Below are 22,763 nucleotides of genomic sequence, written 5' to 3'. Positions count from 1 at the left end.
TTAGTTCAGAGTGCTGTTCATTTGTTGATGGTTATTTACTATTCGTATTCAAAGAATTTTGTCTGTTGATTATCTTCTCAACCATTCAAACCCATTTCAGAGCATAAACTATGTTGTTTTGAGTACATTACATCATTCCCAGTCCAGTTTCGATGCATTTTTCATTACCTTTAAGAAATGATGACCAGTTATACTGTGTAGGATCAAACCCTTCTCTATGATTTTGAGAAAAGCGGTGTTTCACTATATTTAAACTAGTTAGTGAAACGTTACACCATTCATCTTTAATGTGGTTGATGGTTTCCAATGTCAGTAAATACCACTGAGGACCCAGTAAATGAGACCCATGTGAATAGAGTTTCCGGGAGAAATTCGTTAAACCTTTTGTGTCGCCACGTCTCACTCTGGAAAGCATTTTCCTGGTTACACTCCCCCGGGCTTCGTTTGAAGACTCAAAGACGTGGAACAGCAGGTCTGATAATTGCTCTCAACGTCGGGTCTTCACAAGTACTCTTTTCTATGGTCTGGTGATTTGGTTAATAAACTGGTAACCAGAGAATGGGTCAATGTTTTAGGTGGTGCTATCTGACAGCTGTTTCGCCGGTGACACCTAATCCCGATTGATTTAAGCAAACGATTCAATCGCTTAAGAGGCCTGATTTGCTTTTGTTGCATTTCTGCTGTGCTTTTGTTTTATGAGAATTATTTATACAGTAACGGCACATTACAATAGTTATTTGAATGGTGATGCTGACCGATGCTGTGCTATTGGTTGCAGTTATTGGCGGGGCGAAGGAAATCGACTGGTTCTCTCCGAGCGGAGAGAAGATTGAGCCCGGCAGAACGGATGTCAGCGTGGTCCGTTCCGACGAGACGTCGTCCACTCTCACGATCTACAATGCAAAAGTCGATCACGCTGGAACATACAAATGTGTGGCCAGCAGCGGCGATCAGGAGGCCGAATCCACCGTCAATCTCAAAATCTACCGTAAGATGCATGTTTACAGTCAGTCTGTGCCCAAAGAAGATTGACACATATTAACATTAATATGTGCTTAGAAGGCTTTGTATTCTTTACAAAGACAAATCGGTAAAGATAGTAACGTAAAAGTAAAATTCTTTAATGTGTTTTAGGATACATAAAATTTTAGCTACAGTTTGAAACTTGTGTGTTTAGTTTATATTTTGGATTCCTTGGTTTAGGCCAGTGGTTCTCAATGGGGGGGTGGCCCACAAGGGGGCCCCAGCTGACTTCCAAGGGGGGTCTTAAGATGACTAATATTTCGAAATGAGATAAAAGGATAATTGAAATACATTTAAAGAAAAATTAAAACCAAGATACTTCTTATTTTTATAATGAATAAACATTTAAGGTCAAGCTCTACAATATTGTATTGCATCGAAATTTTGAAATTTTGTGAGTGGGGCCTTTGAATTTTGTTGAATACAGTGGGGGGCCTTGAAATCAAAAAGGTTGAGAACCTCCTGGTTTAGGCTATACTATTAAAATACAAACTTTGACAAACTTAAGCAGAATCACCCATTTTTCACCCAGAAAAAATCACCTTTACAAATGTGCCGTCACCACAAGAGTTCTCAGAAGGGGATGACGCCATTATTGTGTGTGATGTTGCAAGCTCACCTCCACCAACCATCCTCTGGAAATTCAAAGGTGCAAAAATCCAGTTTGAAAAGGATGGTAAGACAGATGGACTTACTTTTCCTCTTTTTCCTCTTTACACAATACATCATTTCTCATCATTTTGTGGGATGGTAATTATTTCTAAAGTGAAAAAATAGATATTTAACATAGCTCTAATGTGATAAAGGTAATTTAAATTAACTAAGCAGTTCATTTACAGTGACGAGGGAGTTGTTGACATCATTTTTTATTCAAGCATTGACACAAACTACGGTGACTTCTACATATTGCATATGGAGATGTTAATATAGAGAATTTACATCATATAATATAGTGACATTGATGCCACTCAGTTGTCACTTTGTAGTGTTTACATGGCCATAATACATTCAGTTCTTACTTCTCAAACATCTTATTGCGCCAAATACATAAATGTTTATTACCTGGCTGCAAGTGTCAAATAGCAGCCCTGTGGTGAAAAAAAACATATGCGATTTTGCTGGGAATTTCTGAAGAAAAGCACTGACATTTACAACAGTAAAATCACGAACTAGCACCTGTACATGCTAAAATCACATCTTTTCCATACTGTACGTAACCTATATTCATCCAAATTGTTTAAAACTATAGAGGTTGTTTAATTCATCAACAAATGTTGCACTTCATTAATCATTGTGATTGCCAATGGAAAAAAAGGGTTGAAACTGATACAGCTGCACTGACTTTGTCATTTTTGTGCTCGATTTATTCCACACATCTGTGCAGACCAGCGGAAAAATGAATTCCCTCTTGTTCTCTCCAGTACGTTTTAGGACACTGACTAACAACCACCTCCAAATCCGAGGGATAAGGAAGAGCGACGAGGGCATGTACACCTGCGAGGGTCGCATTAAAGCGCGGGGAGAGATCGACTTCCGCAACATTCGAGTCATTGTTAACGGTAAGCTATCGCCTTTTTGAACATTCGAGATTCAGAGGTTTGGTCCTGGCGTCTCGCCTGTAATTTTTCTCCTCAGTCCTTCCTACGGTAAGAATCCGTCAGGCAGAAACAAACGCCACCGCAGACATGGGCTACTCGACGGTGCTGGCCTGTGACGCAGATGGATTTCCCGAGCCGATGGTGACCTGGAAACGGTAAACCCACTCATAAGTCAAAAATCCTTTGAATAAATGAAAATCTTATGTGGTGTAGAAGATACGTTTCTCATGTCTGCTCTCATGAGCTCGGCAAGAGCACATGTTCTCCTTCTCTCTGAAGAGAGCGTATAAAACACAAATCCCTCAGGCACCTTAGGGAGCTTTTGTTTGGACGTGGAGTGGGTGCACGGGGTGAAGGAGGTGTTTATTTGTCTCATAATAACTCTGGTCCTCTCCTCTGACAAGAGTTGTGGTATATTTATTACCTGTTTGACCTTAAATCAAGAGGTCGCACCCATGGTCAGGAATCCAATGATTTAAGAAGCGTCTGCAAAAAGACCACAAATAGAGGGGCAAATGGAAGCCAAATGAAAAAAACGTTAGCTGAGAGCGATCGGCTAACAGTACATTATGTTTCCTAATACACTTTTGTATCTGTAAAATCTCTAGATGAATATTGAAAAGGCCCTTTCATGAGAAACCGTATTTGTCTCTCCCATTGCCGTACTGTTTCAACACACCGTCTTTTTTTCTCTCAGTAACAACATCTTGCTTGAAAGTGCGGAGAAATACAGCTTTAATGAAGATGGTTCAGAGATGACTGTGCTGGATGTGACAAAGCTGGACGAGGGAGATTACACATGCATCGCAAAGAACAAAGCTGGGGAAAGCGAACAAGAGCTCAGCCTTAAAGTCTTTGGTAAGAACTAATGAGAGATCTCAGAGGAAATGAGTTCAACCTAGAGCCGTCTGTGAAAGTCAGTGTTGAAGAGTCAACACTGAAACATAAAGAATTCAGTTTCATTCTGCACAGATCAAAGTGTCGTGACATGTGTGATCTTTTTTAAGGTACAGCTCACCCAAAAATGGAAATTAGTTACTGTACTTGCCTTACAACACAACAAAATTAGGTGTAAACAGATGATAAAATGGTAAAAAAAAAAACAGCACTATGTTGCTTATAGTGAAATTCTTTCATTTACTCACCCTCATGTCATTGTAAACCTGAATGACTTTCTTTTTTAACCAGAACAGAAAAAAGAAGATATTTTGGTATATGTGTTGGCAACCAAACAACATTGGCCCCCATTGACTTCCATTGTATGGACACAAAACCACTGAAACATTTCTCAAAATATCTTCTTCTGTGTTCCACAGAAGAAAGAGTCGTATACAGGTTTTGAAGGTGAATAAATGATGACAGAAGTTTGATTTTTGAGCAAACTGTCCCTTTAATACAACTTGTGTTATTAGTTAAAAGGCATAAGAACTGTAAGTAGATTCAAATCAAATCTGACACGGCTAAATCATGACTGAAATTTCATTGTTGAGTAAAAACGCTAACCTGTTAAATGACATCTTCTTAGTGCAACCCAAAATCACATTTTTGGAGAGCCAGTCTACCACAGAAATGGACGAAAAGGTCACGTTAACATGCGAGGCCACCGGAGACCCCACACCCACCATTACCTGGAGCTTCAGTACCCGTGTCTTCAATGAGGGAGAACAGGTAACTCCAAACGCATGGGCACAGGGTCTCCGTTTCACTCTGTTGAGTTAGAATTGGGGTTAGAAGAGTTGCAGTATATTCATCATGGTCATAGCACAGAGACAGGGAGCTGCTAGCTTAATGGAGGAGTCGTGACGGTGGACCTGCCTCTGGCTGTTTCATGCATACGATTCTCTTTGTCTGCAGGAGCACCAAAAGAGGATTTATCAGGTATGAGATCAGAAAGTCAGGTATAGTAACAAACCTCCAGAAAATGAACCTGCTCAGATCTGTTTCCCAATCACAGATTTTCCAAAAACGGCATTCTTGGAGCGTTTGCTAATTGACCATCTGGTGTTTCGATTCCCTGAAGTTCTCGAAGTCGTGATACTGTGTTGATATGTGAAAATGAGACTTGCATGGTGGTGAAATTGCAATGCTATTGCAAAAGCTCCTGAATGAAAGAGTGATGATGGACACAGGCTGTTACAAAAAACATTTACATGCCTGACTTACATGCTCTGTTCTAAAACCTGGTGAGCTGTCTACAAACACTTTAACACTTCATGTAGTGGCTAATACATGAAATCTTAATTTTGTTGCCATCTCAGTTTTAGCCCAATTTATGTATTGCATTGCATGCATCCTTTGCTGGGATATATTATCCACAATGCATTTCAACAAATAAATCCGAGATGGTGGACGAGGGGAAAAAACATCAAACTCCTAGTGATATAATTTGCAAGTTCAATCCATGCAGAGCGCTATTTGTGAGTCGCATTTCATATCACCTGTGAGTTAGGATGCTGTCTGTGTAGGCAGCGAAGCAGCTCACTTGGTACAGAACTGTTTTCTTAACCAACTGTGTTAAGTTGGAGATGTTGGTCGTCCTGAGTCATCATCACAGTGTTTCTGAAGGAGCATGTTTCGTTTCAGCTCTTTGTTGGACCGCTTTGCAGTTTCCAGCTTGTTTTGCTGTCTGTCTCCCACCGTCTTGCTCATCTCTTCATGTGGGTGTCGGGTTGTCATGAATGCCAACTTCTTTTCACCGTTGAGCACCACGGTTACAAAAAATGATTAGCAGGTTATTATGGAAGTATAGCATTTTATTTGTACAGTATTAAAGGCGGGGTGTCTGATTTCTCTTAGCCGTTGTTGATGTTCAAATCACCAAAACAAACACACCCCTACCCCCATCTTTCGCTTTCGTCAGCGCTCGGCTCAGCTAATGTCCATCCTGTGCACTGTGCACCTTACTGCTGATTTGCTACAAGGTTGTTTTGGTACTCGGCCCGACTCAGTTGTCTAAAGCGTAATTCGGAAATCGGTTACCCCGCCTTTAAGTACAGCTTGATGTCTCTGTTGAAGTCACATGAAATCAAAATGAATCCTCATTTCTGATTTTCTTTCATTTTGCAGCAAAATGTAATAACTTGCTCTGCCTCTCAATTGACTACATTTTGCTGACTGAAGTCATGCAGACTATTATTGCAAGTTAAAAAAGTTACTTAATACTTAATCGGCTTAACCAGTAACATGAGTTGTAGTTGTAGGTGGCACTATCCGTTTGGTCAATTTCTGCCACAATTGCCACTTAAAGGAGTAGCTCACCCAAAAATGAAAATTCTGTCATCATTTACTCACCCTCTTGTCATTTTAAACCTGTATGACTTTCTTTCTTCTGCAGAACACAAAGTAAGATATTTTGAAGAATGTTGGTAACAGAACACCGTTGGTCCCCATTGACTTGCACTGGTTTTGTGTCCATACAATTGAAGCCAATGGGGACCAACGGTTTTTTGGTGCCAACATTCTTCAAAATATCTTCTTTTGTGTTTTTTTGAGGAAAGAAGGCAATACCAGGTTTAAAATGTCAAGATGGTAAGTCAATTATGACAGAAGTTTTTGTTTGAACTACCCTTTTAATTATTTGGAAGTGGGACGCCCACTTTTCACAATCGATTGCATCCCACCCTGCACCTTTTTTCTTTTTTAATATTCTGTTTGACTCAGAAATACGCCACTTTATTTTGGTAAAATAGCGAAAAAATGCCATTTCATGTTGACTTTAACCTAGCAGTTTAGTGAAAGACAATCAACTGTCTGTGTTTCTGACATTCACACGTGAAAAGCAATTTAGCAACACTGCTAATTATTTTTAATGCGTCACTCTGCTGTTTCCTAACCATCCAGCAGTGCTAAACGCAACATCTCACGGGATTATTCATTTGAAGTTGTTTTTTGATCAAATTTCACTGATTTGTTTATTTTATCTGAAATACCTTTTTAAAAACTCCTCTTTTCTAGAGAATATGAGAGGTGTTTGAAATTCTGCCTTTAGATCTTAGTCTTCTGCTCAGGGGTGATGGTTCTACCTTCTCCATGCCCTCTTTTATACAGTTGTGCATCATGGACAGCAACGTTCATACATTGCGTGCATGAAAATCACTTCCCACGTCTAAAAAGCGGTGAAAATTCAGGATGTGTTTTCCAGGCATAGAAAAATAATGGAAATGGAAATAATGTTTTGGAAATTGTCAAAACGAATGTGCGTTTTTCTAGGAATGTTTTACTCTGAAATATATTTAAATGTGATAAAAAGTCAATGGCATAACCAGTTTGTAATTGTAGATCAGATTTATTATAAAATAGATCTTAAATCCTAAATCCTTGTTTCAGTATTATTGCAATTCAAGAAGAGTATAGGAATCTTGGCTCAGTGCTTTGAGTTTCCTGTCTTTTTAAGATAAATGTTTTCTTCTTCAGAAGTATCTAACTTATATCTTATCATCTGATTGTAATAGTTGGGTAAATAAAAAATGAGCTTAGGACCATCATATATTGCCAACACTGGGCCACTTACCAATGTAGCAGACGGATGAGCAGGTCATAAAAATGGCAGAGCAGGAGCACCTCTGGCGATAAAGAATGGGCCGCGGACCACAGCTTATCTCAGTCCTACTGAAAAACAAGAGAACAGTTCAACCTCTGAACAAGAGCCAATACATCAGCCAGTTTCTTGTCAGGCCCACGTCCCAACCCCCACCCGCCCCCTTCAGCTTTCCCTGAGTCATTTGTAAAGCACATTAATACATAAAGGAAGACCAGCTGTATTAAATTGTACATGGAGTGAGATAAGATCACTCTTTTTGTGAGAGCTTGAGATTGCTGTAGTTTAAGGAGAGCACTTGTTTTTAAAATCCTACAGAAGGGATTAGCTTTGCGTATGGTGGCTCTTGTTTTCAACAGGCACAATGCTCATTCAGATCAGTGTCCTCTGGTAGTGCCATCATTGATGGCTTTGTCCATTCGTGCCAGTGACCCCAACAGTGGGAAAAACAGCAGCATCTTCACTGAGGAAGCCCAGTGTCTCTCCTCTTTTGACGGCCTTGTTGATATTTACTGTCTGTTGAGAAAAGATGTTAGAGGGATGTTTAGGGTTGAATATTTAGTGATAGTTCACCTTCAAGATGAAAATCTGTCATCATTTACTCACCCTCTTGTCATCTCGAACCTGTATGACTTTCTTTCTTCTGCAGAACACAAAAGAAGATATTTGGAAGAATGTGGGTAACCAAACAGCGGCGACACCCATTCACTTCTATTGTATGGACACAAAACCGATGCAAGACACAACTTGCAATGCAGGTAGCCGAACAGCGATGGCACCCATTGACTTGCATCGGTTTTGTGTCCATACAATAGAAGTGAATGGGTGTCGCCGCTGTTTGGTTACCCACATTCTTCCAAATATCTTCTTTTGTGTTCTGCAGAAGAAAGAAAGTCATACAGGTTTGAAATGACATGAGGATGAGTAAATGACAGAGTTTTTATTTTGGGGTGAACTATCCCTTTAAGCACTATTGACAGAGGTTCCGCAATAAAAATTTAAGGAAAATGAATCGTGAAATAATTTAATATGGCGTGAAGACATATTTGAGATTTAAATTTATTAATTTGGACTGTAAAAGGTGGGTTAAGTTAGCAAGATCACTTCAGAAACTTCAGAAAGTTATGTGTTCTTGTAGTAAAGCATTACGTCAAAGTTTGTGGGTTGAATTCTCAAGCAATACACATGCTGATTAAAAAAAAGAAAATGTACTGCTTGAGCACACTGTTACTTTGGTTAAAACCGCCTGCAAAATAAAAAATAATTGATAAACATTTAAAAAAAAAACAGTATAAAATTTATTACAGAAGTCATACCAAAAGAAATCAAATTTCATTGATCCGCTCCGATCTTTTGTTCATCGCACTTTGAAAACATATTTGAAGTTTCAAAGCTTTACATTTCTGCACCAGTATAAAAAGACACTTTTGTGTTGTGTTCATTTTTAAGTTTTAGGCAAAAATCGCAATTATTGAGTATTTCAAGACACAAACACACTTAACTAAACTTACACAGTAAGTGGACCACAGGGGAAAAAATGATTAATAAAAATGTATATGATCCCTTTAAGAAAGTAAATTGAGTAAATATTGGCTGTTAACTCTGTGTTTGTCCCATGTGTGCAGCAAAAAGTTTGGTTTAATAATGAACACTTCACACTATTTGAAAGTGTCCTCGCAGTCTCCTCGAAACCCTGCGTGATCCTCCAATTAGCTCAGATTTGCGTTGTCGAGATCCTGGGAAACATTTGTTTTCCTTTTGTTGTTATCACAGATTTATCATGTGAATTTGAGAGATCAGAGCGGGCGTGATGCTGTGGGCACCTGATGCGATCGTATAATAATGTAAATGAATGGTTCAGGTGATTGCTAACATGAGCAGCTTGTTCATTTTGCTGTGGGTATTTTATCAGCATCATTCAAGCGTTCATCATTAGCTCAGGGCTCCAGTTTATATTAAGATATTAACTTTAATTAGTAGCAATTAGACGGCGCTGCGGAATAAAAAGCATTGATCATAACTGTTTATCCTGCTCGGGTCTCCTGGGAGGTAGTTAGCCGAATGAAAGCTGCTAATGTAGCAGACTCGCCTTTTACAACAAGCCTGCAAGGGTTCCGCTTTTTCCTGATGCTCTTGCAAAATGTCTAGCACATTGTTTGGCCTGAGTGCTTAAGTTATGTGATTTTCTACGTGTGTCGTGTCTGTGGTCTGTGTTGTAGCATGTGTGAAAAGATTCAGTGTCCGTTGCATTGTGTTACTGCTGGAAGCATGTGCATGATCGTGTGAATTGTGATGTGGGTTGATGGAGAACTGCAGATCCTTTCATGGGACAAGCTTGATGTGTGTGAAGTCAGTTGTGTACAAGTATCTTCTTTGTCCCTGAAAATCAGAAAGTGATATTGCTTTGTGCAGATTGAAAAAAGAAAACTCCTTTTGAGTGGTGTAGCCTATAGTTCACCCAGAAATGAACATTTGTCTTAACTCCAATCTGTGTGAAATTTTGTTAAACTCAAAAGGAGGATTGTAAAGAGTCGTTACACAGCCTTTTTTCTAGAAATCAACTGTTCGATCTTGGGTTGTCAGACTCCAAAGATGATAAAAAAGCAGAACACAAGTCAGTGAATGCAGTTGTCATTGGGTTTTGCATGTGTAAGCGTCATTTGAGAGCTGCATGATTTGCATGAATGAGTTCTGTGAATTAAGGAAAACTGGGAATATTACATGGACTGTACTTTTTAAAGTGCTTTTTTTTTATCTTTTTTTGAGTTTGACAGTCTATGACATGGTAAAAGCTGGGTAAAGAATCTTAAAGGGATAGTGCACACAAAAATTAAAATTCTGTCATCCTCAAGTTGTTTCAAACCGGTATACATTTCTTTGTTGTGTTGAATAAAAAATAAAAGATATTTGTATGAATGTTAGCAACTAAGATTTCTGGGGAATCATTGACTAGCGTAGTAGAAAAATATTGTGTATTTTTTGTTGTGTTAAAGGACCCATTGGATGAAAGTACATTTTTGTCTGTGTTTAAGTGCTATAATCGGGTCCCGGGTTCATCTAGCAACCCAGAAAATGTGAAAAACAAGATCCCAGTAACTTTGTTTTGGTAAGCCTTTCTCTGCAAGCATGTGAGAAATCGAGCCGTTCAGATTTCGCTCCTGATGTGACGTAGACGCAGGCTCTTATTATAATATTACCGCCCCTTAATCTACACAATTCCACCCACGGCGCTGCCGCCATTGTTGTTTTCACAAGCGACAGCGGTGCCATGGCTAAAGTTCATGGACAACATGCAATGTAGTCGCTGCACAGAGTCCTAACCTCGGAAGACACAGGAGTGGATTTATTTTATTTTTAGTGGGAATCCATCAGAAACCAAAAGTAAAAACCTGCTTGTTTGCGAGAATCACTTCAAGCCGGAGTGCTTTATCAACCTGGGACAGTACAAGCAGGATTAGCTTCAAAGTTGTTCCTCAAGAGGGATCGAGACCAACTGAACGAGACAAAGCTGATGATGTAAGTAATATTGATCAACAGTCTGAATTGACGTCCATGTACCGTATATATAGGAGGATAACGTTAGCATACGATAACGAAAGGAGCTAAGTCAGTCACGGGCTAAATAGAACATTCAAAGCCAGTGTTAAACTTACTCTATATTTATATTATAACTTGTCAACGACAAGCGCTAAAATCCACGTAATTCCGCTGAGATCTGCAGGTGCGCATTCCGTGGATTTTAGGCGAGCATAAACGCACAACGTGAGCGCTGTTTGCTGAAACGGGTTTTTTAGTCTCGGGACGAATGATTTGAGACGTTTAAAACGAACCTAACTACAAGTGGAGATCAGGAAACATAATTTAGCTAAACCATTGCCATGGCAGTACTACACGTGTGTTGTGTTGACACGCCAGACAGAAGGGGGGTGGGGTGCGCTGTAACTCATTATCAGTTAAAGAGACATGCACCAAAATGGGTTGCTGTGAGCATAGCTGTTGTTGACGAGGCAAAAGGGTTTTGTTTACACAGCCATTGAGTGTTTTTAAGCAAAATATGTTCCAGACATTTCATGAAGACCCTAATAAAGCATACCAACTTGTTGAAAGTGCTCATTTAATGAGTCCTTTAAACACAAAAGAAGATTTTTTTGAAGAGTTTAGAGAAACATGGTAGAACCTTTGACTACCATTTTTTGACTACCCCAGAAATCTCAGTTGCTAACATTTTTCTAAATATCTTTATTTGTGTTTAACAGAACAAAGAAATTTATGCAGGTTTGGAACTACTTTAGGTTGAGTAATTCATGACAGAGTTTCGTTTTTGGGTGGAGTATCCCTTTAAAAAAATACTCCTTTGAAAGAACATTAGAGTAAAAAATGTTCATTTTTGGGCAAACTATTCCTAGAACAACACTTATGGAAATTAAGAATGCTTTTACTATATAGTTCAATTATGTTACACCTAAATTTACGATTGTCATTCTATAGACTATTTTTCAAGACAATGCTGGTCCTAACACTCATTAGAGCAAAATACAACAACAAAAAAATTTGAACTAAATTAAAATGTTAATCAAACATTAACTTCCTCATATAACGCTGTTGTCCTTTTGAAACCTTGCATCTCCACATTTTGTGATTTGTATCTTTTGCAATAAATCACTATTATGTCACCCTTTATATTTGTCACAGAGTTTTGCAAATAACTAACCAATAAAAAAGTATTTGTCAACTTTGAAATCACAGTATTTAATCATTTAAAATGTACAGCAGTTTTCCCATTCCCTGACTAAATCTGCAAATCAGGACATGAAAGGTTTCAGAAGGACAGTGACGATATGTGAAATAAAAATACATTTAAACAGGAAGTGCTTTTAGACCAGTGTTTCTGACTTTCAAAAGGGTTTGTAGTTATTCTAACCATGATTTTGTAGTAAAATCTGCCAAAAAGTCATGGTCTCTACACTTTCACTGTAATAAAATGATGGTTAGTTGTCCTAAAGAAGCACTGGATATCTTATAGAGCCAGTATAATACTTTTTTATAAAGCACGAAGGATTTCATAAACTGATGAATGTGTAAGATGATTTTATGATTTAACTTGACGACTAGCCTATTCAACACTGAAAGAATAATACTCAAAAAAAGAGCAACAAAATGAAATCTGCTTTTTAATATGGTGGGTTTGTTTTCTATATGCATAATTTTGTAATATTGCACATTGTACGGCATGTAAGATATGCATCATCGTCAGTATGAGAATGTGTTTATTGTGCAGTGCTTTTGTTCTGACTAACACAGGATTTCTTCTAAAGGAAGGCTTTGTGCCTCTTTGTGTTGTTTTGTCTGTTTTCTGCAGGCCTCTTGGACTCGGCCCGAACAGCACAAGGTAGAGAATCCGTATCCATGACTGCATAAACTAAATTATGAAGATAGCCATCAACTACATAAACCTCTTTCACACCAGATCAAATCTCTTGAAATCTCATCAGATCCGTCAAACCCGATTACAGCATGATGCTGGCTTTCATCTGAGAGGAAATGTAGTTGTAGTTTTTACTTTCTTGTCTAGTGCATGTCCTCTTTTTCATATTCATACAAACCAACATTTCTGTGTCTAGTGTGTTTCGTTCTGACGACATCATTTTATTACATTGACATCACTGCTGTGTGTGTCTTCCACAAACATTTCAAACCTAACCCTGGATTTTATTGTGACATGATGGATTTTTTGCAGTAATTAAGGCTATGAAAATGGTTTTCTTGTTGTTTACGTCAATCATTCTCCTTTCCCATCCTGACAAGAACAGACATTTGAGGAAACCACCTCCATCTAACCTTTGCAGTTGGCTGGTCTGCATTATTAAAAAGACCTTTCTGTCGAAAACTACGCCTATCAATCTTTAATGATTCAGTGTTCTCGCATTGCAAATGAATAAATAGAGCTTTATCTCGGAGAACAATGGGAGATAAAGTCAGCTGAATGTGCAGACTGAAATGTATAGCGGTTTGTCCAGCTAGTGGGCAGTGATTCAATGATACCACTTCGGGTCTGACCCCAATATCATGTAGCCCAGTGACAAGTGCACGTCCCGTGGAGCAGGGGGTCACGGTCTGGCCATTTGACCAGATCAGATGGGGAGAACTGTGGGAAAGAGAGCCGGAAGCTGGCTGGACGTGGCTCAGTGATTCCATTAGGGGGTTATTCAATTAGCCCAGTCAACTCGGCGGGGCGGCTGTTGGGTGTTTTTTGGATGAAAAGTCTCTGCGTTATGTAAGAGTGACACAGGCTCGCGACGACACCGGCATAATTATTGTCTCAGATGCGACACCTCCTACCAATTTATTCATAGAAACGGTTTTGTAAAGAGTTTCTGGCTGCATAATTTTTTTATTTTGTGCTTTTTCTTAATTCAGACTTATTTGTTACAATGTTGGAGACTTTCTACTAGGAAGCTGTAAAATAAGACTGTCAAATAATACATATATTTTTAGTATTTTGGTAATGAGGTAAGAATATTTAATTACAATAAATTAGTCTTATTATCTTACCATTTAAAATCTCAGATAAACAGAGTTTGTTTGAAGACATTTATTTTACTAGAAGACCGAGTTAAATTGTTATGAAAATGATTTTTTTCAGTGTGGACAAAAATCTAAAGGAGTTTTCAGTTGCTGTTGGAGTGTTGAATACTAATGTTTTGCTTGATGAAGTCCTCAGAACGCCAATGCATTTCCTGTCCTCATTACTGTCCTGTCTGAGGTTGTGTGTGTGTGAAAGTGAGATCATTCCATCCATTCTAATATATATTCAACCAAAGGAAGCAGTTTAATGTGCTGAAAATAGTCCGGTTGGCCCAGTGCTTCTTTTTACCTAATGAACAATATTTAAATTGGCGAAACAAATCACTTGTACATCTTTCTTTTAGCTGTTTTTTATTGCTACAAGCCCAAGCCTCAACACTTGTGGTTATGAAATGCACTCATAGTTCTCTGTAGTACAACACAACTGTAAGGCATACAGTATAATGACAAAAAGAAAAATATCCAACATATATATTTCTGTTCGTTCGCTTTCTGTCTTGTCTATATCTCTTGTCTTGTGTACAGCATCTGTCTGCCTGTCTATCTTTCTTTCGTTCTTTTGTTTTTGCTTTCTTTGTTTGTACTCTATCTATCTGTCTTGTCTGTCTTGCTTCTTTCCTTCTTTATTTCGTTCGTTCCTTCTTTGTACTCTTTCTCTATAGACCGCTTCATCGGACGCGCGTGCTGGTAACTTCCGGTTTGTGTGTGTAATAATAACTATTTATATTTTATTTAATTTATGTTAATATTAATTTGTATTATTATTTTACTGTACAATAATTGTATTAAATAAACAATTTGTTGAATTTTGTTGTATGTTCATTTTATTAAAAAAACAATTTGGATCCTGAGTTCGGTGGCATTTAAAGAAACCGTATGGTACACTGACATCTAGCGGCTGAGCTTGATAACGCAGTCTAAATTCAAAATATTGGAGAGACGAGTTAGGCCCAATCCCAATTCCACCCCTTACCCCTACACTCCCCCCCCCCTTTCCATGCGCAGAAGGGGTGTCCCCGACTAAGAATTTACATGGTCGAATCAGAATTGTCACGTCTTGCCTATAGTCGACTGATAGTAGAATCAGACGCGTGTGTGTTTGCGTGTGCGTGTGTGTGTGTTCGCACGCGCGCACGTGCACGTGCATGTGTGGACGACACCAGGTGGTTAAGGGTACAGCGCAACATTGATGCACCAAAAAACAATCAAACATTAATTTACAGAATTTGCTTAGAACAGAATATACCTTTATAATAAATAAACGAAATATGCCAGAATCAAGTCACAATGTGCAAAATAAATGTGTTTAGGCAAAATGTCTGAAATGCATGGGAACATAATTTCGAAAACACAAGCCACAAATACTAAAATAAGTTTTCCTTAAACATCACGTAACAATGCTGTGCCATACAATACTAGACCAGATCTCGCCTCAAAACTATTTTTAAAACTACTCGATAATAATTAATGATTTTTTACCAATTACCAATGAACTACCAATAAAGTTACTTTATTTACCGCATGTAAAGGAGGAATGCAATAAAGCATCTTACCATTTAAACAATCAAAAAGTCCCTTTCACCTTTTTCCTGTGCACTCTTTCTCTGTCCCCCTGACACGCACGCTTGCTTTCAGTTCCAAAAGTCTGCGCCGTGTTTGCTATGGTGATTTTGGTTATTTTACTTTATTTATGTTTTATCATGCAGCGCAAAGTATCAGTCTAAGTAACGGACTACGTGCATTTAAAGAGAAGGTGTTAATTCATATTTCAGTGCCCAAACATTCAGTAAGTGACAAATGTTTGGAAACGGTGTACACGTTCATATGCGAGTCATCTGCGGGTGCGTGCGGGACGTGCTGCTTCTCTTTACCGGTCTCACAGCACAGAAGACGCGGATAGACTGGGTCATAGCCAGTTCGGTTCCCAACCCTAAAAATGTCATAAATAGCGCAGTGCATGCCCGTCTGCTATACGCCACTGCCCATATAACCATGATCCCCATTGCACCTCTGCAAAGATTCGACTGTGAGATTGGTAGTCGAATCAGGCTCCTCCGATCGAAGCATCGAATCGTCGACGATTCAGGGTCACCCCTGCGCAGTAACATTTGTGTATGTTGTTAAGATGAAACCGTCTATATACAGTATCTGTCTTGTCTGTCTTTCTGTGTATCGTTCTTTTTTCGTTTGTTTGTTCGTTCAGTCTTTTTTCTCCCTCTTTTCTTTCTTTCTTTCTTTCTTTCTTTCTTTCTTTCTTTCTTTCTTTCTTTCTTTCTTTCTTTCTTTCTTCCTTTGTATGCTTTATCTTTCTGTGTATCTTTCTTTTTTCGTTTGTTCGTTTTTCTCTCTCTTTGTCCTTTCTTTCTTTCTTTCTTTCTTTCTTTCTTTCTTTCTTTCTTTCTTTCTTTCTTTCTTTCTTTCTTTCTTTCTTTCTTTCTTGCTTTCTTGCTTTCTTTCTTTCGTGCTTTCTTGCTTTTTTCTTTCTTCCTTCCTTTCATTCCTTCATTGTATGCTCTATCTATCTGTCTATCTGTGTATCTTTCTTTTTTCATTTGTACATTTTTGTCTCTTTGTCTTTCTTTCTTTCTTTCTTTCTTTCTTTCTGGGACGTTGTGAGATGGTCCGAGTCTGTAGAGTTCATGTGACATAGTTTGATGAAGTAACAATGGTGTGGAAATGGCTTTCCATGCCTCACACTTTGCATTATTGATGTTCCCCTTACATCTTCACTCCAAAGACTCTGCACATAAAAGACTCTTATTTATATCTGCTGCACACAAACTCTCGCTTCACCTGTTTTGTTTCTTCGTTGTGGCTCATTTTAGGGTAGCTGAATACCTTGCTTTCTGTCATATCAGCGTTTTTCAGAAAGCAGCACTGTTTTTTAGGGTTTATTGACTTGAAGCGAAGTTAGTGACAAGCAGTGGCTTTAGGAGACAAATTAAAAACTTAGTTCCTGAAGCTCACAAAATAACTTTTTTTTTGCATATTTAACCTACTTTACGATATAACTCAATGGTATTTTGTTTGGGATAAATGTTGTTCTATATTTATTGATAAACTGAAATTCTGACTTTTATTAAAAGTATTAAAGTAATAGAGGGTATGGTCACTTTAGCACGCCTCCGTGGGTGGGAAAACGTTCAGCAAAATGACTGCTACAATATCAGGGAATGCAATTCCGCACAATATTTCAGTTTCAGGAACATCTTATTCCTTTCTAAGTCGTAGGGAAGTCGTAAGGATCACCGTCGAGTCCAGCTGCTTGTAATTTCAGCAAATAATTGCGTGTTTTAGTCCCGGTTTCTTTTTTCCCCTTTTTGCCATTTTGCTGGGTGTTTTGCCACCCAGGAGAACGTGTCAGGGCGTGTCCCGAGATGTTCATGTGGGAAAGTGACGTCAATGCATACCCTCTATATGTATATATAATGCAATAAAGTGTTAAATATACACTCCTAGAAATAAAGGTGCCAAAAAGGGTTCTTCTCCATGATGCCATTGAAAAACGTTTTCAGTCAAAGGTTCTTAAAATAGCATTTCTTTCTTAAATTTTTATTGTCTGTTGAATCTATACCCACTGCTGTGAATGTTAAAAGGTTCCTTTTAGTAACCTTAGTAAGGCTATTTAATGACTAATTATTAAAAATAATTATTAAAATGCATTCAATATTTAAAAATTCAATGAATGGTTAATTGAATGTTAGACAGCAGAGCAGCTCATGTCACACATGATGTTTGTGCTTCTAATGCTTATAATATCATTATCAGCCCCACAGTTCACCCTACTTGAGAAAAGTGCCATGCATTTATCTAAAAGTTGAGGATAGCCTAAAGTGTTTCAGTGATTTTTGAAGAAGGTCTCTTGTCTCTGTGTTCAGGGTCCCGATGGAGACGTGTTGGTCCGCAGCGACGCCCGTGTGTCTTCACTCACCCTCAAGTACATCCAGTACACGGACGCCGGCGAGTACCTCTGCACTGCCCGCAACGCCATCGGAGAGACCGCACAGCCTGTGAATCTGGAAGTGCTCTGTGAGTCTGTGAATCAGCTCTGTGCACTGTTTGATATCCCTCAAAGGCAAATGTTTAATTCACAGCAGCGTTGGGTTTGGCATGTCAAGATACAGAGCTCGGCTGCAGTCCAGAGAGCATATGGCAACTCTTTACAATGTTGCTGTTAAAATGTATCAATACTCCAGCCGCCTCCTTGAGATTCTTATCTCTAAATACAAGATGGCAGTCAGCGTATACTGTAAGAAAAAGGCCTTTCTATTTAACTTAAAGATTCTAGCAATGTGTAAAAACTAAATTCACTGCCAGTAAGAAAAAAATGAGGGCTGTCAAATGTTTAGTAGCGATTAATCGCATCCAGAATAAAAGTTTGTAGTTATAAACACGTATACATACACATACATGTATTCATATTTAGAATATTTACATGTATTTATGTTTATTATTGTTTATTTATATTTACCAGTCATTTCAATTATATATAAATATTTATTAGTTTTCATGTTTTATATTTTTCTTAAATGTATGCGCATGTGTGTATGTTTTATAAATATGAAATTAAACCAAGCAAGCAACAAAGTAGTTTATCTTATAGTGGCTGGATAAAAACAAATTGCTTGATGTTTTCTAGTGTCACACCTGGTTAGGACGCTGTGTCTAAGTACACATCACATTCAGTTCGATCTGAAAGAAAATGAGGCTGTTTAGGGTCAAAATGCAGCCTGTTCTATCTGTATCTGGCTTTTAATTGCTCAGCCACAAAACACTAAAACATTTTACGACCATTTTCAGTGGAAAATACACTCCTCACAGCCACAAATTAAAACAACATTTGGAACCGAACATTCAGATTGCTGCAACAAGAAAAACAATGCCCACTCCCACCCTCAATGTTTTAATAATAATGCATGGCAGGCAAAGCACTATACGGCCCCATTCCGTCCCATCATGCTTCCCCCACCGCGCGTGTTTGTATTTGTTTTCATATTAGTTGCGGCTTATGCTGTGAAAATACCAGCCTCCCTCCTCGCATGTTTTTCTTGCGTTGGTACCAGCATTGTCGAGATGGGACTAATGACATCTGAAGCTCTGATGAATGTGAGAACAACAGAAGCATCTCAGAGGGCTGGGAGCTGTTCACACACAGTCTGGGAGGGAGCGTGGGCCCAGTCATGTCCGTCACGGAAGCATCGCGCCTCGGTTGTTCAGGGAGACTGCTTAGAGAGGAAGCACCACTGGCTTTTACGCTTGCTTTTAAATAGACACGTTCATGCGTAGCCCTCCGTGGCGTTTTGAAAATTCAACGCCGGGCTTTACTTAAGCCATGAGCAGTCGGATCTTTTACCACCTAATCCTCAGAATAAAAACATCAAAGTTGATGGAAGAGGCGGTTTGTTCGCCCACAGAGCAGATAGACGGCCGATAGGTAGATTAAGGGTCAGCTCAACCAGCGGGTTTGTTTCTTTTCATTTGTATGCGCTTTGCCTTTCATCACAGATGCCCCGAAAATCCAGGGCTCAGTAACTGTGTACACGTGGGAGGGCAACCCGGCCAACATCAGCTGTGAAGTCCTGGCTCATCCCAGCGATGTCTTTATTGTTTGGTTGCGAGATGGGACCCAGCTGCCTAATGCTAACACCACCAACGTCAAGATCTACAACACACCTTCCGCCAGCTACCTGGAGGTACGGCCCACGCAGCCGCCTTACTGACAACATAAGCATTTGATGTATACACGAGCCCCGGAAAGTGAATCACATCATGTCTTGAAACACATGTGGGTAAATAAAATAAAGTCAACAAAAACAAATGAAATGTTAACACTTTATAATGCTGTATTTGTTAACATTAATAAATGCATTAGCTAACATTAACTAACAATTAACAATATACAAAATAACAATTTTGAGTGTTTATTAATTTAGCATTGCTTATTGTTAGTTCGTGTTAGTTAATGAATTAAGTAATGTTAACAAATACAACCTTATTGTTATATATTTATATCTTGCTTAAAAAAATTGAAGTTGATTTTTTAGGACCAAGAAGATTAAATGTGAAATGTTGTTTCAATGATAATTTAGAACATTTTCTAAAAAAAAAATCAAAATTTATTAGAATATGTATAATATTAAAGTAAAGTATTTTACAATTAAACTATTTTTATTGGTTTAAAATACCATTATGAACCATTAGCTTTTTCCATTAAAACCATTACATACAAAATTCCTTTTTGTAGTATGTTTTGGGCATTATTCATACTGGTGTTGTTTTGGTTCTCATCTGCTAGAGAATTCCACAATCATACTGCTGAAAAAAAACAATAGAAACCCAATAAAAAAACCATCACAGAAATTCTAATGGTTTCCATTAAAATACTATTATGAACCATTTGTTTTTCCATTAAAACCATTACGAAATTCCTTTTTGTAGTGTGTTTTGGGCATTATTCCAGTAGGATTTAACATCCAACCAATAGAATCCATCACATACCAGTAGAACCATTACAGTTTCCATTAAAACCAATACGAACCCCTTTAAAACCAATAACTTCTTTAATGGTTTCTATTGGGGTTTTTATTCGAGAGCAGGGCCATGCTAAACACCATTATAGCTTCCATTAAAACCAATACAATTCCCATTATAACTCCACTATTGTATGTCTGTATTTATGTATCACTGTGGTCCTGTGAGGCACGACATTTCATTCCACATGTAGCGGAATGACAATAAAGCTGAACTTTAACTAGTATAGGGACCAATTCTCACTATTAACAAGTTGCTTATTAGCATGCATATTATTAGAATATTGGCTGTTTATTAGCACTTATAAAGCACATATTCTGCATGACCATATTCTACATCCCTAATCCTACCCAATACCTAAACCTAACAACCATCATACTAACTATTAATAATCACCGAATTAGGGGTTTATTGAGGCAAAAGTCGTAGTTAATAGTGAGAATTGGACCTTAAAATAAAGTGTGACCAAAATTGCTAAAAAATAGCTTTTAATGACCGATACTGAATATTGGCCGATATATCGGTGCATCTCTAGTAATGATAATGACAACTGAAAATAAAAGCAATTAAACAAAAACACTTTAAACCAGATGTCAATTTGAGAGTTCTTTTTTTAATTGAGCTTCTCTTGATTTCGAGGTGAAATGTGAGCTGGACATGTTTGGTGAGATTCACACAGGATGAGATAGTGTTGCTGTAGGGCACTACTGCAGCCCGTGTCTCATCAATATTGTAGTACGTGAGCACACGGTCAGGAGTAAATACACATCCTCCTAATGGAATGACAACAGTAAAACATGTGAGTGAAGGATCAGTGCCCAGATAGAACACCAGAGGTTAACGTATTCACTTGATCTGCCCCAGGTCAATCCAGAGTCTCAGAGCGACTTCGGCAACTACAACTGCTCTGCTTCTAATACGATCGGGACTGAATCCAAGGAGTTCATTCTGATCCCTGCCGGTATGTTTTCTTATCGATCTCCCTAAACTTACACATGCACAGTTGGTTATAGGAGAAATAAATTACATTTCACATTGAGCGTTTGGGTGCATTTTGGTAGCCTGTGTTTTTAAAGTACATGACAGTCTAGCTGTTGCTCGATAAGGTGCAGTAAAAACTGACCATAACAGAATGGAATTGAGTAAAAGTGGTGCAGTCGGTGTAATCGGCCATAAGCTGTTTTCCTGCTGTGCATTGTAAAGTGTTTTCCCTGTGGTGCAGATGTGCCCTCGGCGCCGGCCATCACTCAAGTCCAGCCGTACTCCAGCACGGCTCAGGTGTTTTTCGATGAGCCCGAGTTCCTCGGAGGGGTTCCTGTGCTTAAGTACCGAGCCGAGTGGAGAGCCGTGGGCCGAGGGAGCTGGGCTCAGCGCGTGTATGAAGTCAAAGACGGTGAGTTTGTCACACACGATAGGCAGAGAAGGAAAGCAGGCGCGTGATGTGCAATATCACTGTGTTTGGATTGTGGAGCTTTCTCCGTATTCTGCCCTTACAGTTAATGGAAACAAAGGTTGAAAATCAATCATTTAGGAGTCTTTATGATATTGACAGACTGTGATCATATTAATTATTGAGGAACGTTTTAGAAGGCAGTTAATAATTTTGAATGCAATTGCTATAAAATATATTTTAATATTAAAAAATTTCGTGAAGCAATAATGAAATTTGTTTACATATCAGAACCATTCTTGTGTAAATTGTCTCATTCAGCAGTTTGTGTAAGAATGGTTTTGCCAACATAGATGTACTTTTAATGACTCAAGCCTGACAGGTGTAACATAGCCACTGTAATCGTGTTGCTGTGTCGCTTTTTTTGGTAAATAAGGCATTTTAACATATGGCTCAGAGTTAAATGTCATATTTACTTCCTCAACGCTCAGCTGCAAGGTTTCATGCTGCCGGTTTAACAGCCTGTGACTCGCACGCACGCTGTTGTTTATGAATTAATAAATGGGGTTTTGATTAAATCTGCCTCTCGCCGTTTCCCGGCAGGCCTGAGTTCGGTCACAGTCACAGGCCTTAAACCCGAAACCGATTACGAAGTCAAGATGTCTGCCATCAACGGGAAAGGCGAAGGCGAGAACAGCCTGCCGGTGGTCTTCAAAACCGAGCACGTCCGTGAGTATCATGTTCTCCTCTCTCAAGAGCGCATTGTTCCTGTGGCGCGGCGTGACGGCCCGCACACATCATCGTGTGAAATCTTGGGCTGGCACAGATGCTGAGCGATACAGACTGTGCTGCTGGTGTTAAAGAGCAGGTCGTGATGATTTAAAGCGGTACTTCACCCTTGAATAAAAATTTCCCCATGTTTTACTCAACCTCAAGGTATCCTGACTGAATATGGTTTTCTTCTGGAAGAATAATCCAGTCAGAGTTATAATACCACGCGTATCATTTTGCTTCCAAGCGGTAGAATGGGAGTGAACAGGTGTTGATTTTTTGAAGCTCCATCAAGCAGTTCTTTGATCGATGGATGCACTTTTTGGAG

General features: G+C 38.7%; 1 protein-coding gene across 5 annotated transcripts in view; it reads left to right on the top strand.

The window, feature by feature from the left end:
* Positions 1 to 22,763, top strand: part of ncam1b (neural cell adhesion molecule 1b) — an 82,314-nt gene that overhangs the window by 35,030 nt on the left and 24,521 nt on the right. For 3 of the 5 annotated variants that reach the window (XM_057350445.1, XM_057350442.1, XM_057350447.1), the window contains exons 3-15: positions 779 to 988; positions 1,556 to 1,699; positions 2,445 to 2,582; positions 2,659 to 2,776; positions 3,319 to 3,479; positions 4,147 to 4,289; positions 4,476 to 4,499; positions 12,518 to 12,547; positions 17,622 to 17,772; positions 19,249 to 19,436; positions 21,139 to 21,235; positions 21,497 to 21,667; positions 22,268 to 22,393. In XM_057350445.1, coding sequence (XP_057206428.1) covers positions 779 to 988; positions 1,556 to 1,699; positions 2,445 to 2,582; positions 2,659 to 2,776; positions 3,319 to 3,479; positions 4,147 to 4,289; positions 4,476 to 4,499; positions 12,518 to 12,547; positions 17,622 to 17,772; positions 19,249 to 19,436; positions 21,139 to 21,235; positions 21,497 to 21,667; positions 22,268 to 22,393 — 1,701 coding nt within the window. The remainder of the gene's footprint in view (positions 1 to 778; positions 989 to 1,555; positions 1,700 to 2,444; positions 2,583 to 2,658; positions 2,777 to 3,318; positions 3,480 to 4,146; positions 4,290 to 4,475; positions 4,500 to 12,517; positions 12,548 to 17,621; positions 17,773 to 19,248; positions 19,437 to 21,138; positions 21,236 to 21,496; positions 21,668 to 22,267; positions 22,394 to 22,763) is intronic. The other 2 variants (XM_057350443.1, XM_057350444.1) reach the window with 2 other exon arrangements.

Source organism: Triplophysa rosa, linkage group LG14 (genome assembly GCF_024868665.1).
Source record: "Triplophysa rosa linkage group LG14, Trosa_1v2, whole genome shotgun sequence".
Classification (NCBI taxonomy): Eukaryota; Metazoa; Chordata; class Actinopteri; order Cypriniformes; family Nemacheilidae; genus Triplophysa; species Triplophysa rosa.
Note: the sequence above shows the minus strand (reverse complement) of the source record. Positions and strands in the feature narration are given on the sequence as shown.